General features: G+C 31.0%; 1 protein-coding gene and 1 long non-coding RNA gene across 8 annotated transcripts in view; one reads left to right on the plus strand and one right to left on the minus strand.

The window, feature by feature from the left end:
• Nucleotides 1-19,398, minus strand: part of LOC145971407 (uncharacterized) — a 26,080-nt gene continuing 6,682 nt past the window's right edge. The window contains exon 4 of one of the 2 annotated variants that reach the window (XR_014438869.1): nt 1-428. This is a non-coding gene — a long non-coding RNA (uncharacterized LOC145971407). Of the gene's footprint in view, nt 429-6,794; nt 6,990-19,398 lie in introns of those variants that run through there. The other variant, XR_014438868.1, reaches the window with a different exon arrangement.
• The window catches only part of Cysu (peroxidase homolog), a 26,266-nt gene continuing 10,759 nt past the window's right edge, over nt 3,892-19,398 (plus strand). For 2 of the 6 annotated variants that reach the window (XR_014438867.1, XM_083099017.1), the window contains exons 1-8: nt 9,423-9,712; nt 10,680-10,868; nt 15,201-15,280; nt 15,481-15,574; nt 15,707-15,898; nt 15,973-16,169; nt 17,542-17,794; nt 18,888-19,033. Coding sequence is in view for 5 of the 6 variants with exons in the window: in XM_083099017.1 (XP_082955143.1) it covers nt 9,699-9,712; nt 10,680-10,868; nt 15,201-15,280; nt 15,481-15,574; nt 15,707-15,898; nt 15,973-16,169; nt 17,542-17,794; nt 18,888-19,033 (1,165 nt within the window). In the remaining variant the exon portion in view is untranslated. Of the gene's footprint in view, nt 3,931-4,099; nt 4,311-8,938; nt 9,713-10,679; nt 10,869-15,200; nt 15,281-15,480; nt 15,575-15,706; nt 15,899-15,972; nt 16,170-17,541; nt 17,795-18,887; nt 19,034-19,398 lie in introns of those variants that run through there. The other 4 variants (XM_083099020.1, XM_083099019.1, XM_083099021.1 and 1 more) reach the window with 4 other exon arrangements.

Raw genomic sequence — 19,398 nt, forward strand, 5'->3', positions numbered from 1 at the left:
CTTGAACTATAAGTGTGATTTTGTCACAAACTTTTCTTGTTCTATTTTTTGATATAAGAGCTCTTAAGCTCACCAGCAAATCTGACATTTTCGCCATGCTTCGACGCATATCGAAATATTGCCAACAATATTACGTAAAAACAAGTTTGTCGAATTAAAGGTAGCACGTTAAACTTTACACCCCGTTCCACATCCATACATTATTCATGCGCGCGAGGGAAGTCAACGCACCGTGTAAATTCTCTCGCGAAGGTGTGCGGCTCTCACTTATTAGCCACGAGAATGCTAGTTGCGTCAATCGTTTAATTGTTTTCTCTGCCTTGTTATAGAAGAATATGAATCTGACATTATGATTTCGTCGCGCGAATAGGCTTGTTCGTTTAGGTACGCATGTTCCTTTTTCTATCAGCAAGCTATTAACTTTGCACCTAGAACATAGCAATTATAGATTAAGTTTTTATATAAATTGAGTTAAGTAATCATGTAAATTTATAATTTATTATTAATGGAAAAATATCATTTATCGTAATCTTGATATAAACACATGAATGTATTTGCGTGCATTAAGTAATTCACATGTATATATAAAATGATTCGTGTGTGTGTGAATAAATTAAAAGAGTGATATTTTTTATTAAATTTGGGGATATATTTTTCTTTTAATTAATATGAGATTGAATTATATAGTAAATAAAAATAAATTGAGGCTTAATTATATAATAAAGATTGGAAATTAAAGATTCTTTAGTCAAATTTAATATAAAATTTAAGAAAAATTTTCAATTAAATTTAAATAAAGTTTTAATTAAACTAAAAGTAATTCCAATTAAGTTTTATAACTGAAACATGTTACATTTTTTTATCAGAATTTACTACATAAAGAGAAAAAAAGGTTATATAATGGTTACATTCTAGTTTTATCTCACAAAATACAATGAACAATTTTTAGGACATTACTCTCTATGAGTAATGTTATATTCGATTTCTTGTTTATTATCATAGATTCATGTGTACATATATGTATGATTGAAAGATCGTTAAGATTTTCATCCAATTATTTATTCGCGGACGAGGTCGCGGAGAAACAAGATATTAAATCGGAAAAAGGAAACTGCAGTTCTCTATACATAATTTTCTCGTGTACCATTAAGATAATTCAATTTCATATCAATTCAGGACTCAATTATATACAATTGGTTCCTTTCCACAATGTACAATTTATCATATAAGTTTAATTAATTAAGCGTTAGAATATAGCATTCATTTCAAAATAAATCGCTTTTATTGTATTATTAGTAAATTGCATAACGTATGTGTGTAATGCATATCTTAAAAATTGATGAATAAAATAGTAATCTATAAATGTAAATTATTTCATTAACTGTAGCTCATGAAAAATTTGAAAGTGAACTTGTCATAACTATATTATGACAATGAATTGTTGTGACAACGAATTGTATGAACTTGTTATAACTATGAATTTTTTTACATTTGCTTATATCGAATTAATTAAATTATAGTATCCATATGCCAAATTATTAATTTTTACATATGTTTATCGTTTTGTTTAGCAAAGCATTGTAAAAATTCAATTAGTATTAAATTCTTTATTTTTATATTTAATTCTCACCTCTTTATTATTACTTTATATTCATATTTATTAAATATTTTTACTTTAAAGTGAATAATACTATTTAAAAATGTTTTCTAACTTTCTTTTTATATCTGCAAATATTAAGATTTGGTGTGCTCTAATATTGATAATAACAGAAAAGTCATGTTTGATAATAATTTTAATCGCAACTGAGAAAAACATAATCCCAAAACTTGTTTGTAATTTTAAATTCTGAAAAATAAAGATTTCATAATCTATATATAAAGTATCATGAACTTCTCGCATCATATATCAAATCGATTTTTTAGCGATGAACGGTGTATCTATAGCAATACATGACGTCTCTTTATTATAGAATGAAGATAGATATGTCGCCTCGGGCAATACGTTCTAAACATCTCTCTTTCGTAAGTCGTTGACTATCGTCCCGGAATGTGCTCTATATACATGATGGCAAAACTTTTGGAAAGAAAAGTGAAAGGCGAAATAAAAATAAAATGGATGAAAAAAATAAATGTATTATTAAATTTTATATTTTATAAGCATTTCATAAAGGAAAAAGAAGGTATTATAAGTTTTGAATTATATTTTGTATTGATTATATTATAAAAAAGGTATTATAAGTTTTGAATTATTTTATATTGATTATATATTTTTATATTACTTATAATTTAACTATTAAAGTACTCATTAATTAAAAATCTTATAATAGATTATTTGTTATTAAGTATAATAATTTAAAAATATAATTATTTAATTAATTAGAGTTGAATATTGTTAAAAATATTTTTATTTATTTAGAATTAATAGACAAATATCTGATAAAAAGCAAAAATTAGCGATTGTTAATAAAAAATAAAATTTGTTTATAATGATGTAACTATTAGAAAAGATTTAATATTTTGTGTAAAAATTCAATACTCATAGAGATAGTACATTTTAATTACTTTTACTCGTAATTAACATTTATATAAGTGCATTTTACAACATTAATTGATTTTATTATCTCTTACTTTTGATTTATTAACAATAAAATGCAATTAAATAACTGCAAGTGGCGTAAATTTTTATCATCAGAGTTATTATCACAATTTTTTGCGATATTTTAATTTCCGCGATTAATCATCGCAAAGTATAATTGATGTCAGGCCAGACGAAATGTGCAATGCACTTTTTCACTGTTGCGTTACCATAGTCTGCTGGTTAACAACCAAATATTATCGACCATCACAATCAGGAATTTATAAAAAATAAACAACCGCAACGAACTAATTACTGCATGATGTCGAATGAATGAAATTGCGAATTATTGATTTCTCGTTCGTGCTCTGTCAATATCGGTCAAGTATGTGTACAACACAAATCAATTATGCAATCAATTATAGTATCTAACAGATTATATCTAGTATGACTTTCGTAACTTGTATAATAGGTCTAAATGCTATGAATAATTTGCGTAATAAATATAAAATGTCTCTCTGATTGAATCTTTCAAGATTTTACACTACGCATCTTGTGTTTACGATTTTGTAAAAGAAATATAGCATAAAGAATGCTGCAGTGCGTATTCATGCGAGCGCTGTAGTACTTGAATTATCTTACTCAAAAAGTTACGCAAGTTGATTTATATAGCTGATAGACAAATTATAGTTTAAGCATAAGAAAACTTTTTTTCTTATTATCGAAATGAGATAATAATATTATATGACTTTTTTTCTCAGCACTGAATGAATTTACAATTTGCTTGTCTTTCGTATCCTACAAATGTCAGTTCTGTACAAAAAGATCTCCGATCGCGTGCTGGAATGGTTTGGTCACGGCGTCGTTCTCTCCGAAAGTGTAAGCGAAAGGTGGAGAAGAGAAAAAAGCATTCATTGTCGGATTTGCCGAGCGGCGAATTTTCGGCGCGTATTTCGGAGACCGGTGGGACACAATCGATGTCTCGAATCGAGGGCAACAAGCGTGCGGCTCGTTTAGAGAAAGGAAAGTAAGACATGGACGCGGGAGCTACGCCTCCTCCTTCTTTGCGTCCGCTGCTAACTCTTCGCGGTTCTCGCTCACCTGGCGAGCATATAACATAAGATAAAATAACTTTCCTCCACTTCTCTCTCTTTCTCTCTCCCTCTCTCTCTCTCTCTTTTTCCTCTCCTCTCCTCTTCTTCCAACTCTCCCTCTCCCAACTCCCTCCCTTTCTCATTTCCTTTCCACAAGTCAGCACGCTTTTAGGGAGCTTTCCACCACCAGGATGATGCACATTCTGCACTTCGATAAGGAACTGTGCGGCACGAAGGCAGGATACGATCACAAGTATCACGGTAGGTTGACGTAGTCGATCAGTGTGAGTCGCTTTAAAACAACCACCCGGGAACTAGTAGTGGCCGACCGCTGCAAGCTGGTCCTATCCAGCAAGTAGAAGTAGCTGATTATATATGTACAAATACGATCGAGGGAATCGTCACGCGCGGTGATTATTTTTCTTTTTAGCGATATCGAAAATCCGCTTGCAACGTTATACAATTTCCGATTATTCCTTCTTTATTTATTATTCCTTATTTGTTGCGTGTCATGAAAAAGTGTATTCCAAGAATTGTGTAAATCAACTTCAATCCAGACGACAATTTCGCCGCCGCTCTTGGTCGCAAATCATTGTGAAACTTCAGCAACGTGGAACGCGTGGCAATAGAATGCACGACGAGTAAGTATAATTTAACGGAATCGCGGATTAAGGAATTCTATACGTATCGTGGGAAGTATCATGGGATTGTTGCCAAGATGCATCGTCCGGAAGAATTTTAAGATTCTCGTTTACATTTTCTTCTCAATTTTATAGTTCATGATAAGAGAAAATTGCAGATGGCAATCCATTGACATCAATCTTGTATATAATTGTGATATTTTGTATAATTGTATTGAAAAAGTATTAAAAATATAATTAAAAAATATAAATATTAAAAATATTAAAAATATTAAAAATATAATTAAAAATATAATTTTGAAATGTGTGAACTCTTGAACGTTTTAATAATGATGTAGAAGCGTAGATAAACTGTATAGATGTATAGATATAAAATATGTAGATAAACTTTTCAATCGTTTCTGTATATCTTTTACAGAAATACAATTATCTATGCATATTTGCATAGATGCAATTCTTACATAATGATACACGATATTCAAGGATGTATCAATTTCTTCGTTGCTATTCGCTTTATATTATTAGCTTATAGATATAGATATTATTTCCTCCCGATATTATGTTCTTATCTCAATTTATTCACATATATAGTATCTTAGTAAATTAATAGCTTTAAAATTAACTGAAATCTAGAGTAAGATTTATCTATATCCATTTATCATACTTCGCTAATAAAAGTTGATTTGTGTCAGAAATATACAGATAGATACTAGATCTCATACTACTCGAGTTAAATAAGGAAACGTCACTTTCCGAATAATAAGGTTTACCGCGTGCAAAACCAAATATATATTTTAATTATATATATATATATATATATATATATATATATATATATATAAATAAGAGATTACACATTATTATATTTGATATTATATATGCATATATATATATAAAATGTACAATGCTTATATCTAATTAGTTTACCATGTTACATAAAAATTATGAAACATATTTTAATTCTATATAGACATGCACATACATGTATTCTACTTTTTTCTCTTAAGATAAGTGGGCCAAGGATATATCGCGACAGTTTCAATATCACGAAAATTATATTACCAAAGTTAAGAATGACTAATTTCTTTTCTTTATCGTATGGAATTAATAATGCGATAAAATATAATGTTTAATGAAATTAATTTTGATTTTTTAAAATTCTAATAGAAGATCTATTTCAACATGTGTATTACGTGATTAAAAGAATACAATCTTGTAATATGTTAACAAATATTTCTGACACTACATCTTTATAGCTTCCCGAGATCAAAAAAGACGTGTTCGCAACGTTAAATCTCTCCAATCATTTTCTATCAGATTTTCCGATCTCTCGAGTCTCTTGAACGTGAGAAAGAAGAGTTTCTTGAGAAAAACCTCAAAAAAATGATCGTGAGTAATTATGAGAACTGGGTCGGAGTGCAAAATAGGTCGATGTCTCGCAGAAGTTGCACGTGATTCTCTTCATGTCTATCATCATCGAGCGGGTTCGTCGCGAATGCTACGAATAGTGAAAGGAGAATCCGCGTGACATGAATCGAGAAAGCAATCCATGCTTTACTTTAATCGACTTAACAGATTTGATCTCATCACGCACGAGATGACACGCGCGATATCGGATAAAACTTTGAACTGCACGATATGAAGATCAGATGAATGTTTCGTAATTCAAAATTGTTCTTCTCGCGCTATACTTTTACTCGCTTTCGAATCCTTTCACCAAGCTAATAAATCATTTGGTTTTTAATTGTCAAATAAAATACCGGTCTGTGTGCGGTGATTCGCAGACATTCGGAACGGTCGATCACTGTCCGCCTACTTAATGGCAATTATTGTACCTAATCGAGATGCTACAGCACGATGTAAAATCGGCGCAATGATGGCAGTCGATTAGCGAAGCGTATCGCGAAAGCTCTCATTATAACCTTTCAATAATTCCAATTTGTTAAGTTAGAGCTAATTGCACAATATACACTATTGTATTATTTGTACAACATAAGAGAGATATCGCTCTTTTTCATTCAAAATTTTATATTCAATCTTAAATTATATTATTTTAGAAAAATTTTAATAAAGTATTTTTTTATAATTTCAATTTTATTTCATTTGCTTTTAAATAAGTTATATTTTTATTTAAAAATGAAGTAATGGTAAAATACCTAAATATATACGGAAATAATAATTAATATATTTTATTCTCTCCATATATTTCTATATTTCCTATATATCCCTATATTTTCTATTCTATAATAATAAACTAATTTAATTCATTTTAATGTGTTGCCATATATAAAACAAATAAAAGTACTGACTTATAATATTGAATAATTTCAAAATACATTTAATTAATCGCGATGACTATAATTTCATTATATATATATATATATATATATAATGAAATTATAGTCATCGCGAATATATATATATATATATATATATATATATATATATATATATTGTATATTGTATTATAATTTATCAGTGTAGAAACAAAGAAGTATTGCACAACAATAGGAAACAACTTTCTCGCAACATTTTATGGTAAATTTTTTGGTGAATTTTCACTTTTCGTGCGCTTCCTGACCACTGTTCCGCACGTTCTCCGATCAGATTTCACGCGATTACGTAGGCGGAATATCAATCCAAATTGATGCAATTCATCCAAGTAAGATCGAACTTTTTCTAAAAAACCAATCAACAATAAATAAATATTTAATCAACGAACCATGATCTATTGAAGGATTACAAAAAAGTAATTTCTTCAATCTTTTGCTTTCATAAGATATTTACTTAGCATCGTAAAATATGAGTAGATTGTTAATTTATATTGAATAACATATGTAAGAATGAAAAATAAATATTTGTTCGTAAAATCTCAGAATGTAACGAGAGTATATAAGCATATGTGAATTTTTTTAGAGAAATAATTCAAAAGAAAATATTTTGCATCTAAATTAAGGCTTTAAATTAAATATTCATTCTATATGTAATTAAGAATTAGAATATCTTTATACATACTTATTTTAAAGTAATATTGGTAATAAATAGATAAATATTTATAGAGACAAAATATCCTTTTATCATATAAATTAGCAAGTCTGTAACAAGTAGACTATTTTACAAGCATTCTATTTTAAATGTATAAATTATATTAATATAATTATACATAACATAAGAAATAATTATGTCGAAAAGTTGTATAAAAAATATTGCCTTTAAAACTGCAATTAATTTCCATTAAAATCGAAATTAGTTCTTACGCTTTTAAAATCGCAATTAATTCCCATTAAAATCGAAATTAGCTGTTACGATTAAGATTACCGAATATATGAGGACCGGTTTCAAGTTGCGTTGCCCACATGAGTGGCATACGAGATGTATCGAAATAATCAGAAAGAATAAAAGAATTCAGATTGTTTTAAATCGTTTCGATGCGATTCTTTATGAGTTTACTCATTATGTGGAACGAAAGGTACTTTCATAGCCATCAAGTCACAAAGCAAACGCGAATATGCGTCAATCATTTCTAACATGTTCAATGTAAACCGCACATTAATGTAACTTTACGACAACCAACGATGAATGGAGCACGGATATACAGACACAGTTATTAATCTTTTATAAAATACACTTTATTAAAAAGTTCAAGGTGGAACCCCATGTGCAAGCCCATATTTTTTTAACCATATACTTATAATATTATATTCTATTATATCTTTTTTACACATGAACATATTTATTAAAAAATTTCGAGAAATACATGTAATTTTGCATAGTATATTTTAGATCAGTGCAAATCATATGCAAGTAAATACTCAATGGCAATTAATATTCAAAATCTAATTTGAAAATCAGCAAAAAATTTTTCTTTGTAAAACTTAGAAAGTAAGGATTACGTTCATCATGATAAAAATATTCATACGAAGTAGTGTTTATAACGATAATTATCAACAACATAACATTTATATTACATACACGAAATATGTATTTATTATCACGCAATTGTATCAAGTGCATGCTTACATATTATGTAAATGTATCGCAGAGCGTGAAATTACAAAATGTAAGACTTTTTATGGGAGGAGTCTGCGATACTTTTCCGTGTTGAAAGAAATAGCGATTATGGAAAAATTTCGATGTTTGTATTCCAGTTTCTCTGCTGCTCAGAATGTACTGAATGCAATATGCTCAAATAAGAACGCACGTACCGTGCAAGAGATATTATCAAGCTATTATGCCAGAGAACGTCCAAAGAGAATTCATCGTCATGAACTACTGAAACATTTTACGTGACTTCACGTATAGACCGATCCTACATTGAGGAAAGAAATTCTTTTATTCTTCTTATTATTGTTGTCAATAACTTTTGTTTACTATATAAAATTATTAAACTTTTTTGATATATTATCAATAAATAATTGTAACAGGGTGTAGTTCCGAAAAGTACTCACTCCAGATTTTTTCGAAACTCAGTATTCCTACGTATTTTGACGCGCTAATTACGAATATCATAGTGAAAATTGGCGACTATTTGATTTTCATGGTGAAAACTATGAAAAACGCATAAAAATTATAGTTTTTTACGTTTATCTCAGTAAATATGGAAAATCATGATAAATGTTTTAGATAAAAGTTTTAGATCTTATAGAGATAAATATTTTAGGTTCTATACATTTTTATCGTACGAATAATAGTTTTCGAGGAAATCGAGTATAAAGACAGTAACAGCGTTGACACTTAAAAAAATAATTCATCCCTTTTGCGGGAATCATGAAAGCGGAAAGCGGAAGAATTAGGGCCCTCATACACGAAATTGTATAGCTGCATATGCATAGCATAAGACCATATGGACCAATGAACATCGAGTATTAAGTCGCCATATTGACTTACATAACATAATACTCGATGCTCATTGGTCCATGTGGTCTTATGTTATGCATATGCAGCTATGCAATTTCGTGTGTGATGGCCCTTATGTGCTATTTCATGCAGGACTGATTTTGTTTCTTTTATTATACAATAAAATAGGACATGCTTTATCCATCCGCAAGCGAGGTTCACGCACCCTACCGGCGGGATGGGTGGGGGAAGGGAGGGCCTTCGGCCCCCTTTGCACCCTTCCCGCGCGTGTGTGTGTACTGATCCATTTCTCGTTCTGCGACATCTTATCAAGCATTTTTACTTTTGCGTAGTTTCTACGTTACTACGTATTACTACGCATGCTTGATCAGCTGCATTGCTGCTATACACTGTCGGCATGACAGTTATTCTAACCCCGAAACTGTCATATTTTAACGTTTTATAAGTTTTGTACTATTGCAGAGCGATGATTTTAACTTTTAGATTCGTTTAGTGTTTTACGGGCCAAAATACACTATTTTGTGAAGTTTCATGAAAAACAGTGAGTAAGAGACTTTCCTTCAGTATTACTCTGTCTTTATACTTGATTTACTCGAAAACTATTATTCGTACGGTGAAAATGTATAGAACCTAAAATATTTATCTCTGTAAGATCTAAAACTTTTGTCTAAAACATTTATCATGATTTTTTGTATTTACTGAGATAAACGTAAAAAAATATAATTTTTATGGGTTTTTCATGGTTTTCATAATGAAAATCAAGTAGTCGCCAATTTTCACTATGATATTCGTAATCAGCGCGTCAAAATACGTAGGAATACTGAATTTCGAAAAAATTGGGGGTGAGTATTTTTCGGAACTTTATCCAGACAACCCAATCAACTGTTTAAGAATCTAAATGCATACATAGTCAAATCATTATTTTAATGAATATCAAGCCCAATCGCTTGCTTATATTGGTACTAATTAATAACATATTTCTAATATTTTTAAAGAGTGTAATTTTTATTTCTACTGTTTTTTTATCTTCTTTCTTTATTAATTTCTATTAAAATATGAAAGAGAATTGCACCTCTATTATAATATACATTTCGTATATATCGCATACTTTAAGGGAATTTATTTTAAAGGAAATGTGAAGAAAAACTATCGCTTAATATGTAATTAATTGCTTCAATTAATGTTTGCATTCAATAAAATATAACTTTGTTCGCCAATTTTATAACTTTGCCTATTATTATGACAATGTTTATAATTTTTTTATATATTATATGTGTTATTTTTTTATATGTTATGCGCAAAATAAAAAAGAAATAAAAAATTATACGTCAAAAAGCATTTCATTATCTCGATATAATAGTGCTGTCACTTTTCAAACAGATGTCAGATTAACAAGATGCAATATCGTATATAAATGATTGTCATGATTTAAGACAACATCGAGGCTAGAGGCCTTTTGCACGATACTCTTTGACGTGAGAGAGATAATTGTTTGTGCGGAAAATGTTGCAGATTCGCGATAACGCGGATGCGATCCGCGATAATCGGATCGCTGCTGCTGTTGGTAACGGCATATTGCAACGGGCTGCAATATCAACCTTTTGACTCTTATGCAAACGGAGAGGAGTGCGCTTTGATCCTGGATGCTCGCAGTAGAACCAGCGTTTACGACTACACCTATAATTTACTTCGCGGGTCGTTGTAAGTATTCCCATTAAAATCGAATATATGAATCTCGATAGCGATCTTAATTTAGCAAAAGCCAATTCGAAGGTAGACGTGTTTCTTCGAAATAACTGGAGTGAACGTTCGTAAAGTAAAATTGCGTTATCTGTGAATTTTCGCGCTCCATTAATATAAGTAAATCATATTTTTATGTTATTCATGGCCGACTAGCAAGCTTTATTTGATGTTTATTTTATAACAAGAAGTCCCGATTTAGTTACGACAGCCTGCATATATTTTTCATTCAATTAACATATATTTAATTATTGTGTATTGTCAAAATTGTACGTGTAATTATTAATCGCTGATTATCGCTTAAGCGCAATATTACTTTCTATTGTGCTGCCGATTACAAAAGTATTATAGAAGTATCACGTCCTATCAGTTAGATCTATCCTAGGATACATTGTAAAAATTAGAAAATATACAATTATTGTCTCATTATAAGTGTTCGTCAACTACATTGAAACTTATTATATAATGGAGTCCTCATCCGACATTCTAAACTTTAAAATTTAAAGGATTAGAGAAAGCAGGAACTTTAACCGTGCAACCAGGACTTTCACCATCATCCTGTTCCCACAGGAGTGATGATTTCTAATGCGTTCTTACCGGTTTTCTATACATACAATTGCACATATGTATATAATATATTTTACGCGGATGTATTCGAGTCGAAGATTATTATTCGCGTATTTATAATATAAGATATAACTAGATAAAGATCGTGCGCTTTTTAGAGTCGAAATTCACTTTATTTTTAATCTATATTTTTTCATGCTTATGAATTCGAAAGGATTTTAATTTATATAAGAAATATTAATAAGAAATATTAAATATTAAATTTGATTTATATAAGAATTATATTGCACTGAGAATTTTTATTTTGTACCTCAAACAGGCAATAAATACAAACTTTCCCTTTTAAAAAAACTTTCGGTAAGACTATTAATTAAATAATTTTAAAATAAAGTGATTTGACTACTGAAAATATCAAATAAATGTTAAAGTGAATATTAAGATCAAAAGTAACAAAAAAATTTCAATTCGATTTACGATCACCGTAAAATACGCTTTCCTTATCGAACTTTTAAAAGCGGTCATTGCCAGGCAGGATCGCGTTTATGATATTGAGTCATAAACGCATCATGTAACAAAAGTGACAGTTACGTGTCGCGGTAAAGCCCGCTCTGTCCCATTCATTGCCCGTGTAGAGAATTGTATTTACCACATCGTATCACAGTAATCTTCGCGTCCAGACGCCTCGTGCAAAGCAATATGAAACCTGTGATTATCTACCGTTTTTCGCGCTCAACAACTGACGAGACGGCCGTATTTATCGTTCCTCTCATGAAATCTTCATAAGAATCGAATTCGACTAAGATACTCATTATGAAGGTTACAGTTGCGGTTATTTGGGCAGTGAAAATTGAAAAAAGGAAAGTTTTTTTAGCGATAATCAAAATCAACTTAACTTGCACTCATCATCTCTTATTCTTCTGAGAAGAAGTCGCGCAAAAACTCACAAAGAAAAAGGATATGATAACTGTTTAAATAAAACTCGTTAACATTCTTTTTCTTTAATAATATATAACTCAATATAATATTCATTATCGTTATCGTAATTATAATTGTAATCGTTCAAGAAATCACTTGTTAATCCCTCGTTCGTGCAACGACGTGCAATGACGTCTCGTGCTTCCTTCCATTCCTTTGCGCCAATTCCTTACATTCTATTTACAGTATACATTCTACAGTACAAATGTATTTATGTATACAGTATATTTGTACTGTAGAAAAATACATTTCGATAAAAAAATGTATCTCTAATTGGCGCATAATTAGTTACAATGTGGCTTTTATAATAACTGCGTTGAGACTCGACACCTTTACATGTACCGGTTTAGATACGCGGATCCGCACAAGTACAAACGGCGGCGATTATCTTATCTATTCATGCATACGATTAAGCTTATATGCACGAGAATCTTACTGCCGTTAATTGAGCTTTCTCAAGACTCGCCACTAATGAAATACAAGAGGTATTATGATAAAATCGCTTTAAACTGAATTGCCAAAGATCGTGATAACCAAAATAACGCGATAACAGCCTTACTACGAAGAAAGACTCGATTAAGATCATATGTCAATGTTTTTAATTATATTATCATTGTTCTTTTAATTCCACGCGTCTTTGTATTTAAATAGTTTGCATAAACTAAATTTATTTTAAAGTTGTAGAACGTGTTTTCATTTGAATATATTGTCTTTTAAATATTATTATTCATAAAAACATTAAAAATAATTAACATTAATTACTATATGCTCCATGTAAAATTATACCTACAGCGAAATATAAGTAGTTTATAATTCTGAACTCTAATTTATCGAAATCTTTAAAGAGATACCCAACTTTTCTGCAGAAAAAAAAGTGATTTTCAATTTTAATTTATTCCTTGAAAGATTTGATAAAAACCGATGCAACTGCTTTTGCTTATCTGACGATAAATACATGAAAATATAGAATTAATAGAATTAATTTTTAATTTTTAAATTTATTTATTTATTTATTTTATTTATATATATATACATATATGATTTCTTTAAAAAAAAAAATATATATATATATATATTGTTACACTGCATAAATATTCAGAAATAGAATTTAATATATGCAGAAAAGACAAAAAATCATGCATTGCAATCATACAACGAATAAATTAATAGCTTGCCAAATAGTTACTCAATAAAATCAGAAGTAAATATAGTCAGGCATTCGCATATGCAAGTCGCGTGATCTGTGTCGACCGTTTAGGTAGCCGATACGACATTGTAACGCCGTCCGATTAGCGATGTCACGCACCTACTTGGTTGAAAGCGCTCGGAATGTCAAACAGGTGCCCGGGGACACGATATAACGAGAGACGCAATTGCACCGCGAAACGATACCGACGATCTAGAGATCGAAATTGCGCGCGCTGTCGGCTGTGAAAGCGAGTCTTGATAATGTTTCGAAAGAATTGCACTAAAGAGTGCAAAAAGGAGAAACAGATTCGATGTGCGAAATGATGCCTTGTAACCGTCAATCTCTGCTCGAGACTGACTTGAGAATATGATCCGCGAAACGATCGCGTGGCGGCAAGAAAGGCGGATTATTCTCGATAGCCGTGGATACCTTCGCATTGCTCGCGACAACGTGATTATTAAACGCATATTAAAGTACAAATGCCGTGAGCTGTAAAATGTAATTTATATATATCGAGAGAAAGAAAAAGGTATCCCTCCCCGGCTTGGCGTAATTCGCATTTATCATCGGACGGGAATGGGTCTACAGCAGTTGCTCGGACCAATTATGGTAAGTGCATCGATGCACGGCATCGTTATAAAATGTTTTCGTTATTATTATCGTCAGTTGCAGCATAATGGCCAAAGCACTCGATCGCAATTAGACGCAGGAAACTGTCTCTCTCTTTCATCTTCTTTCGCTTTTGCATCTTAATTATTTTATGATTGATAATCCGCGTGATTTGAATTAGATTTTTAGAACCTTTCTGTCGATCTTAAAATAAATATTGATGTATTGAGGTTATAAATAAATAAAAAAGTCGAGTTCCCGTTATGCTAAATATGGTGATCGGTGAACGGAATTTAATTGTACGGTTACGTGCCGATATTTCAAAGTACCGTATCAATCATATATGATGTCAAGCATGTGCGATACACGATAAAAATAATACACGCTAATTATTTATTTTACAATCGTTTAATTTCGAATATTTTAAAAAATTTTTAAATTTATGGTAGAGATAAATTTGCATCTTAATATTAATATATAGAATTTTAAATCGGGACTAAAGAGAGATATATATACATATATTGAGATACGACTGCATTAAGCCGGAAGAGTTAAAGATGAGTATATGATGGGGAGAAACGCGTAAAATCGTTTCAATCAACCTTCGTCTGCAACGTGCCACGAATGGCATGTCAATGTCAGTATATTTCGCGTCAGTATATTTGCAAACAGGATATGAAAGTTAATTTAGCCGCACTCATAACAGAGCACGTTTAGAATAGTGTTTCGGGTTACCTTGATATGAAATATTTGCACTTATAAAAACTCTCGTCTGTCTCGAGCAAATCTCGCGCAAGGCTTTCGAGAGTGCCGACTTCTCAAAAGTAGGCTACAAATGTTAAGTAATTAACCCGATGGTGCAAAGGAAAGCAGAAAGAGGGGACGGGCTGCAAATAATACCCGCACTGAAAAAGATCGAGCGTGCGTCAACTTTCATCCTTGTTCTTTCGCAGCCCCACCACGGGAGGAGTTCAAACCTGTATCACGTACGACGCCGTAAATCATGCTTACGTCGAGGCGAGGAAGCGCATTAGTGAGTGTATTAAGTTTCATTTAAAAAATTAATTGCGCACTGTGTCCACATATAATTTATCGTCGATAATGATCAATGTTAAGTTTCGTTCGTATAACCAGTCCGATATATAAATTCATTACGATCGATCGCTATACATCGATCTCTTATATTCAGTCCCTCATCTCGACATGTCATTCATGTGTAATCGTTGCTCGTAGACGTCGCGAGACCAAAGTCGGAGATATGGCGACCGGAGGATCTGGCGACAGTCGGCGAACTGCTTCTCGACATTAGCACGAATCTCGCGCAAACGTAAGTCTCCCTCAAGATAAGTCTATGTAATGCTCACGACAGGATTTCTCCCTCTTCCTCTCCTTTTATACCACGCTATTTTCTTTCTCTTTTTCTCTTATTTCTCTTTGATACTAGTTTTTAATCATCTAGATATGGACTGACCTACGAGGAGATAGAAAAAAGTCTACCACTGATCGACACCTCGAAGACATTGATCCGTGAAGTTTGTCCTGCTTTTTTGAGCAATGTGGAATGCAGGCCGGGCAAGTATCGGCGATACGATGGTCTTTGCACAAATTTGCAGAATCCCACATGGGGATCTACCTTGTCGCCTTTCGCGAGGTAATTATGATCTTTTCGATTTTTTCAATATGAGAAATAAAACGCTACGTCTCTTTTGCTTCTTATTCTTACAGATTGATGAATCCGCAATTCGCGGATGGCTTATCAGCGCCAAGAATATCCGTAACGGGTAACAATCTACCATTGTCTCGAGTTGTATCGCGCACCATGCATCCAGATGATGGTTATCATGATCATGCTGGTACAGTTATGGTTATCGCGTGGGGACAGTTCATGGATCACGATTACACTTTAACTGGCACGCCTCTAGGTACTTTTCATTCATTATTTTCTATATCACAGTTGCTGATTTTAATGCCCGCACTGAAATTATTACACTTCCGTTAGAAGCCTTTCTCCGAGATTGATTTGATTATTAATGAGATACGGAGAACTACATTTAAATAAACAAATAAATAAATGAAAATTCATAATTTCCTGATATTTGATTTGCAATAAAGTGAGGAAAATTAATTAAAATAATTTGATTAATTAATTAATTAAAAAGCCAAGTTTTTTAGATAATGGCATAAATAGATATATCTTTAAAAACAAGAGTTAATGTATTAAAAAAATTAATTTGAAGTTGTGTATATATATATATATGTATATATAAATTAAATAATATATTAATTATTAATTTATTTATACAGTTATGCTCTGAAGAAATAGATAAATGATAAATCATAAAACATTCAGTCACTAATACCACAAAAGTTTTTCAATGAAAGAGAAATTCTAATGTAAAACATTAATACACGAAACTTTAATTTAATACAAAATCGGCAAAATGATTAGATAGAATCGTAGCTTACGTTTCAATGAGTACTATTATTTATTGACTACGAATAAAAAAAAGAATTTATTGAATATGAATAAGAAAATGATTCTTCAATGTATATAACATCATTCGACCGTAATATACATATAACGAATCTTAAAGAAAGCAATAACGAAAAGTTGAAGCGATATTTTCGTTAGCCCACATTCTACAATGATTGAAGTCTGTCGATTTAATCATGCAACTAGAATAGAAATTAGAAAGCGACTCTCAGCGGACTGATTGCTCATATTGCGTCGAAGCAACTGTATCGAGATATTTGATATATGCTCTCGCTCACTCTCGTAGGAGCCCTTCCACATTTACCTTATATCGAAAGGAGGGTAACTACGAGAGAAAGCGAACAATCATTGCTTGGATAAACCAATCACTAACCATTAAGTCTGTCGATGACGATTTCCGAACAACGGTCATCGATTTGAGATTACAACGTTGCAAATCTGTCAATCAGAGTGACAAACCGCTGACTTGTCATCGTTACTGAGAAACAAATGCAATAATTTACGTTAATTATTGAATTGTTCTCGAAAAAGAGAATAATTTGAAATGTAATACTCAATATTATATCACTCCTCAGGGCGATTCTACGCATGTATGCGTTTTCTATAGGAAGATAATTAATCGACAATGTCGATTTTCCCTTCGTTTAATAATAAAACACGTTTGAGATTACGACAGTCGAGGGAGAAATAGTCGACGTAATCCATTCAATCGCAAAAACTCTCAATATATATGAAGCGTGCGTAATAGAAACGCGCTATCGCTCGCTGCTATCATTATGTATTGATCACCGGATTTGCAGATCCCTTGAACCGAAACGACCCGGAAGAATGCTGCGGCCGGCCGCCACACCTGAAGAATCCTTATTGCAATGAGATCCTCATACCAGAAGATGACTATTTCTACAGACTGTTCAACGTGCAATGCATGAACTTCGTTCGCGCTTTTCCCGCCGTTCGACCTGGTTGCCGTCTCGGTTCCCGAGTGCCTTTCAATCTTCTTACAGGTGTGCTGGATGGTAATACTATTTACGGCATCACGGAAGCTTTCGCTAGGTAAATCGCAATGATTTGTTTTCAATTTAAATACTAATAGAAAATTATTCCAAGTATTTATGCAATGAGAAACGCGCACTGTTGATCAAATTTACATAGTTTAAGATAAATATGAAAATTATAATTATGTGAACTTTTAAACAACATATATTTAATTAGATTCGGTTAATTTAAGATTCGATTTTTGCCTTATTAAAAATTTGATCCTTCAAATAAACATTTTAATTCGTCAATTATAATATTATAATATTCACTAAATTTTTTCAATTCATAAATTATAAGTATATATTAGAAGAAAAAGAATAAACATGGAATAGCCGGTATATAAATGCGTTTAAATAATTATAGCAAAAAAAGATTTGAGGAATACATTATACGTATAATACTTTATAATGATATAAAAATGCATGAGAAAATTTATCAATCACTAATTATTCTCTAGAATAAATCAAATATGAATTTTTGCGTATACATATGTTTGGTGAACCGGACTTTATTTTATCTTTAAATATATATATGTAAATCTGTTACGTCATCGAAAATAAATCAGCATTGCGTTGCTTTTTTCCAACACAGACGTGCCTTCAGTTCTTCGCACTTTCTAGTATGTAACGCGGAATGCGATCTACAAATCTCTAGTTGCTCAATCTTTGCTACCCTCACGATCCTTCGTGACATCATAACATGCATACAGACATATACACACATGTATATGATCTGCTATGTATATTTCCTCTTTCTAATAAGTAATATATATCTTTCTTTCTAAATTCATATAAATATAATATTACATTCAAATGCAAAATAAATTTAAGAACGCGCTCGTTAAATTTCTGTAATAATTTCTATAAAAGGTTCTTGTTCTAATCTTTCAAAATATTTCGAAGAAAAAGGGAAATGTTTTAGAAATGTTGAATTGTAATAACTTTTGTGTGACAAACCTTTTAAATTTAAGAATCGTATATACATAATATTCTAAGAAGAGAAAAAGATATATTTGTGTGAAAATAAATTTAAGAATTGCAATACACAATATTCTAAGAAAGAAAAAAATATAATTATGCGATATGTATATTTTTATTTTATTTTTCAGAAAACTCCGAACGGGCTATGGTGGATTATTGCGAATGAATCCAGTTTTTTCAGAATATGGCCTTAAAGATCTATTACCACTAAAGTTAGATATACCGGATGAAGGATGCACTCGACCAAACCGATCGATGTATTGTTTCGAAGCTGGTAACTCACATTTTTTATGAATTAAAATATGCAAAAGTAGAGTAAGAATATTGCAGCGATTAGAATATATTTTTTACCATTAATGTGTGTATTAAAAAAGAGATTTAAAAAATCGAAACTTGAATATTAACACATCTTAAAATTTTATAAAACGTTGAAAATTAAAATGAATGACAATTAATATAATATTTAAAAAAAAGAGAAATATATAACTTGAAACTTATTATTATTAATCACATTAGAGAAATGTTTTTATTATTAAAATTTATCTTCTAAGGAAAAATTACTTTCAAAAATTCTATGATTATTTTTTAAAATCTGTGATGAAAAAAAATATTTAATTGTAGAATATCTTGTCTGTAATA

Source organism: Camponotus vicinus, unplaced genomic scaffold (genome assembly GCF_025532165.1).
Source record: "Camponotus vicinus isolate PSW18456_S1 unplaced genomic scaffold, iyCamVici1.0 SCAF_5, whole genome shotgun sequence".
NCBI classification, from domain to species: domain Eukaryota; kingdom Metazoa; phylum Arthropoda; class Insecta; order Hymenoptera; family Formicidae; genus Camponotus; species Camponotus vicinus.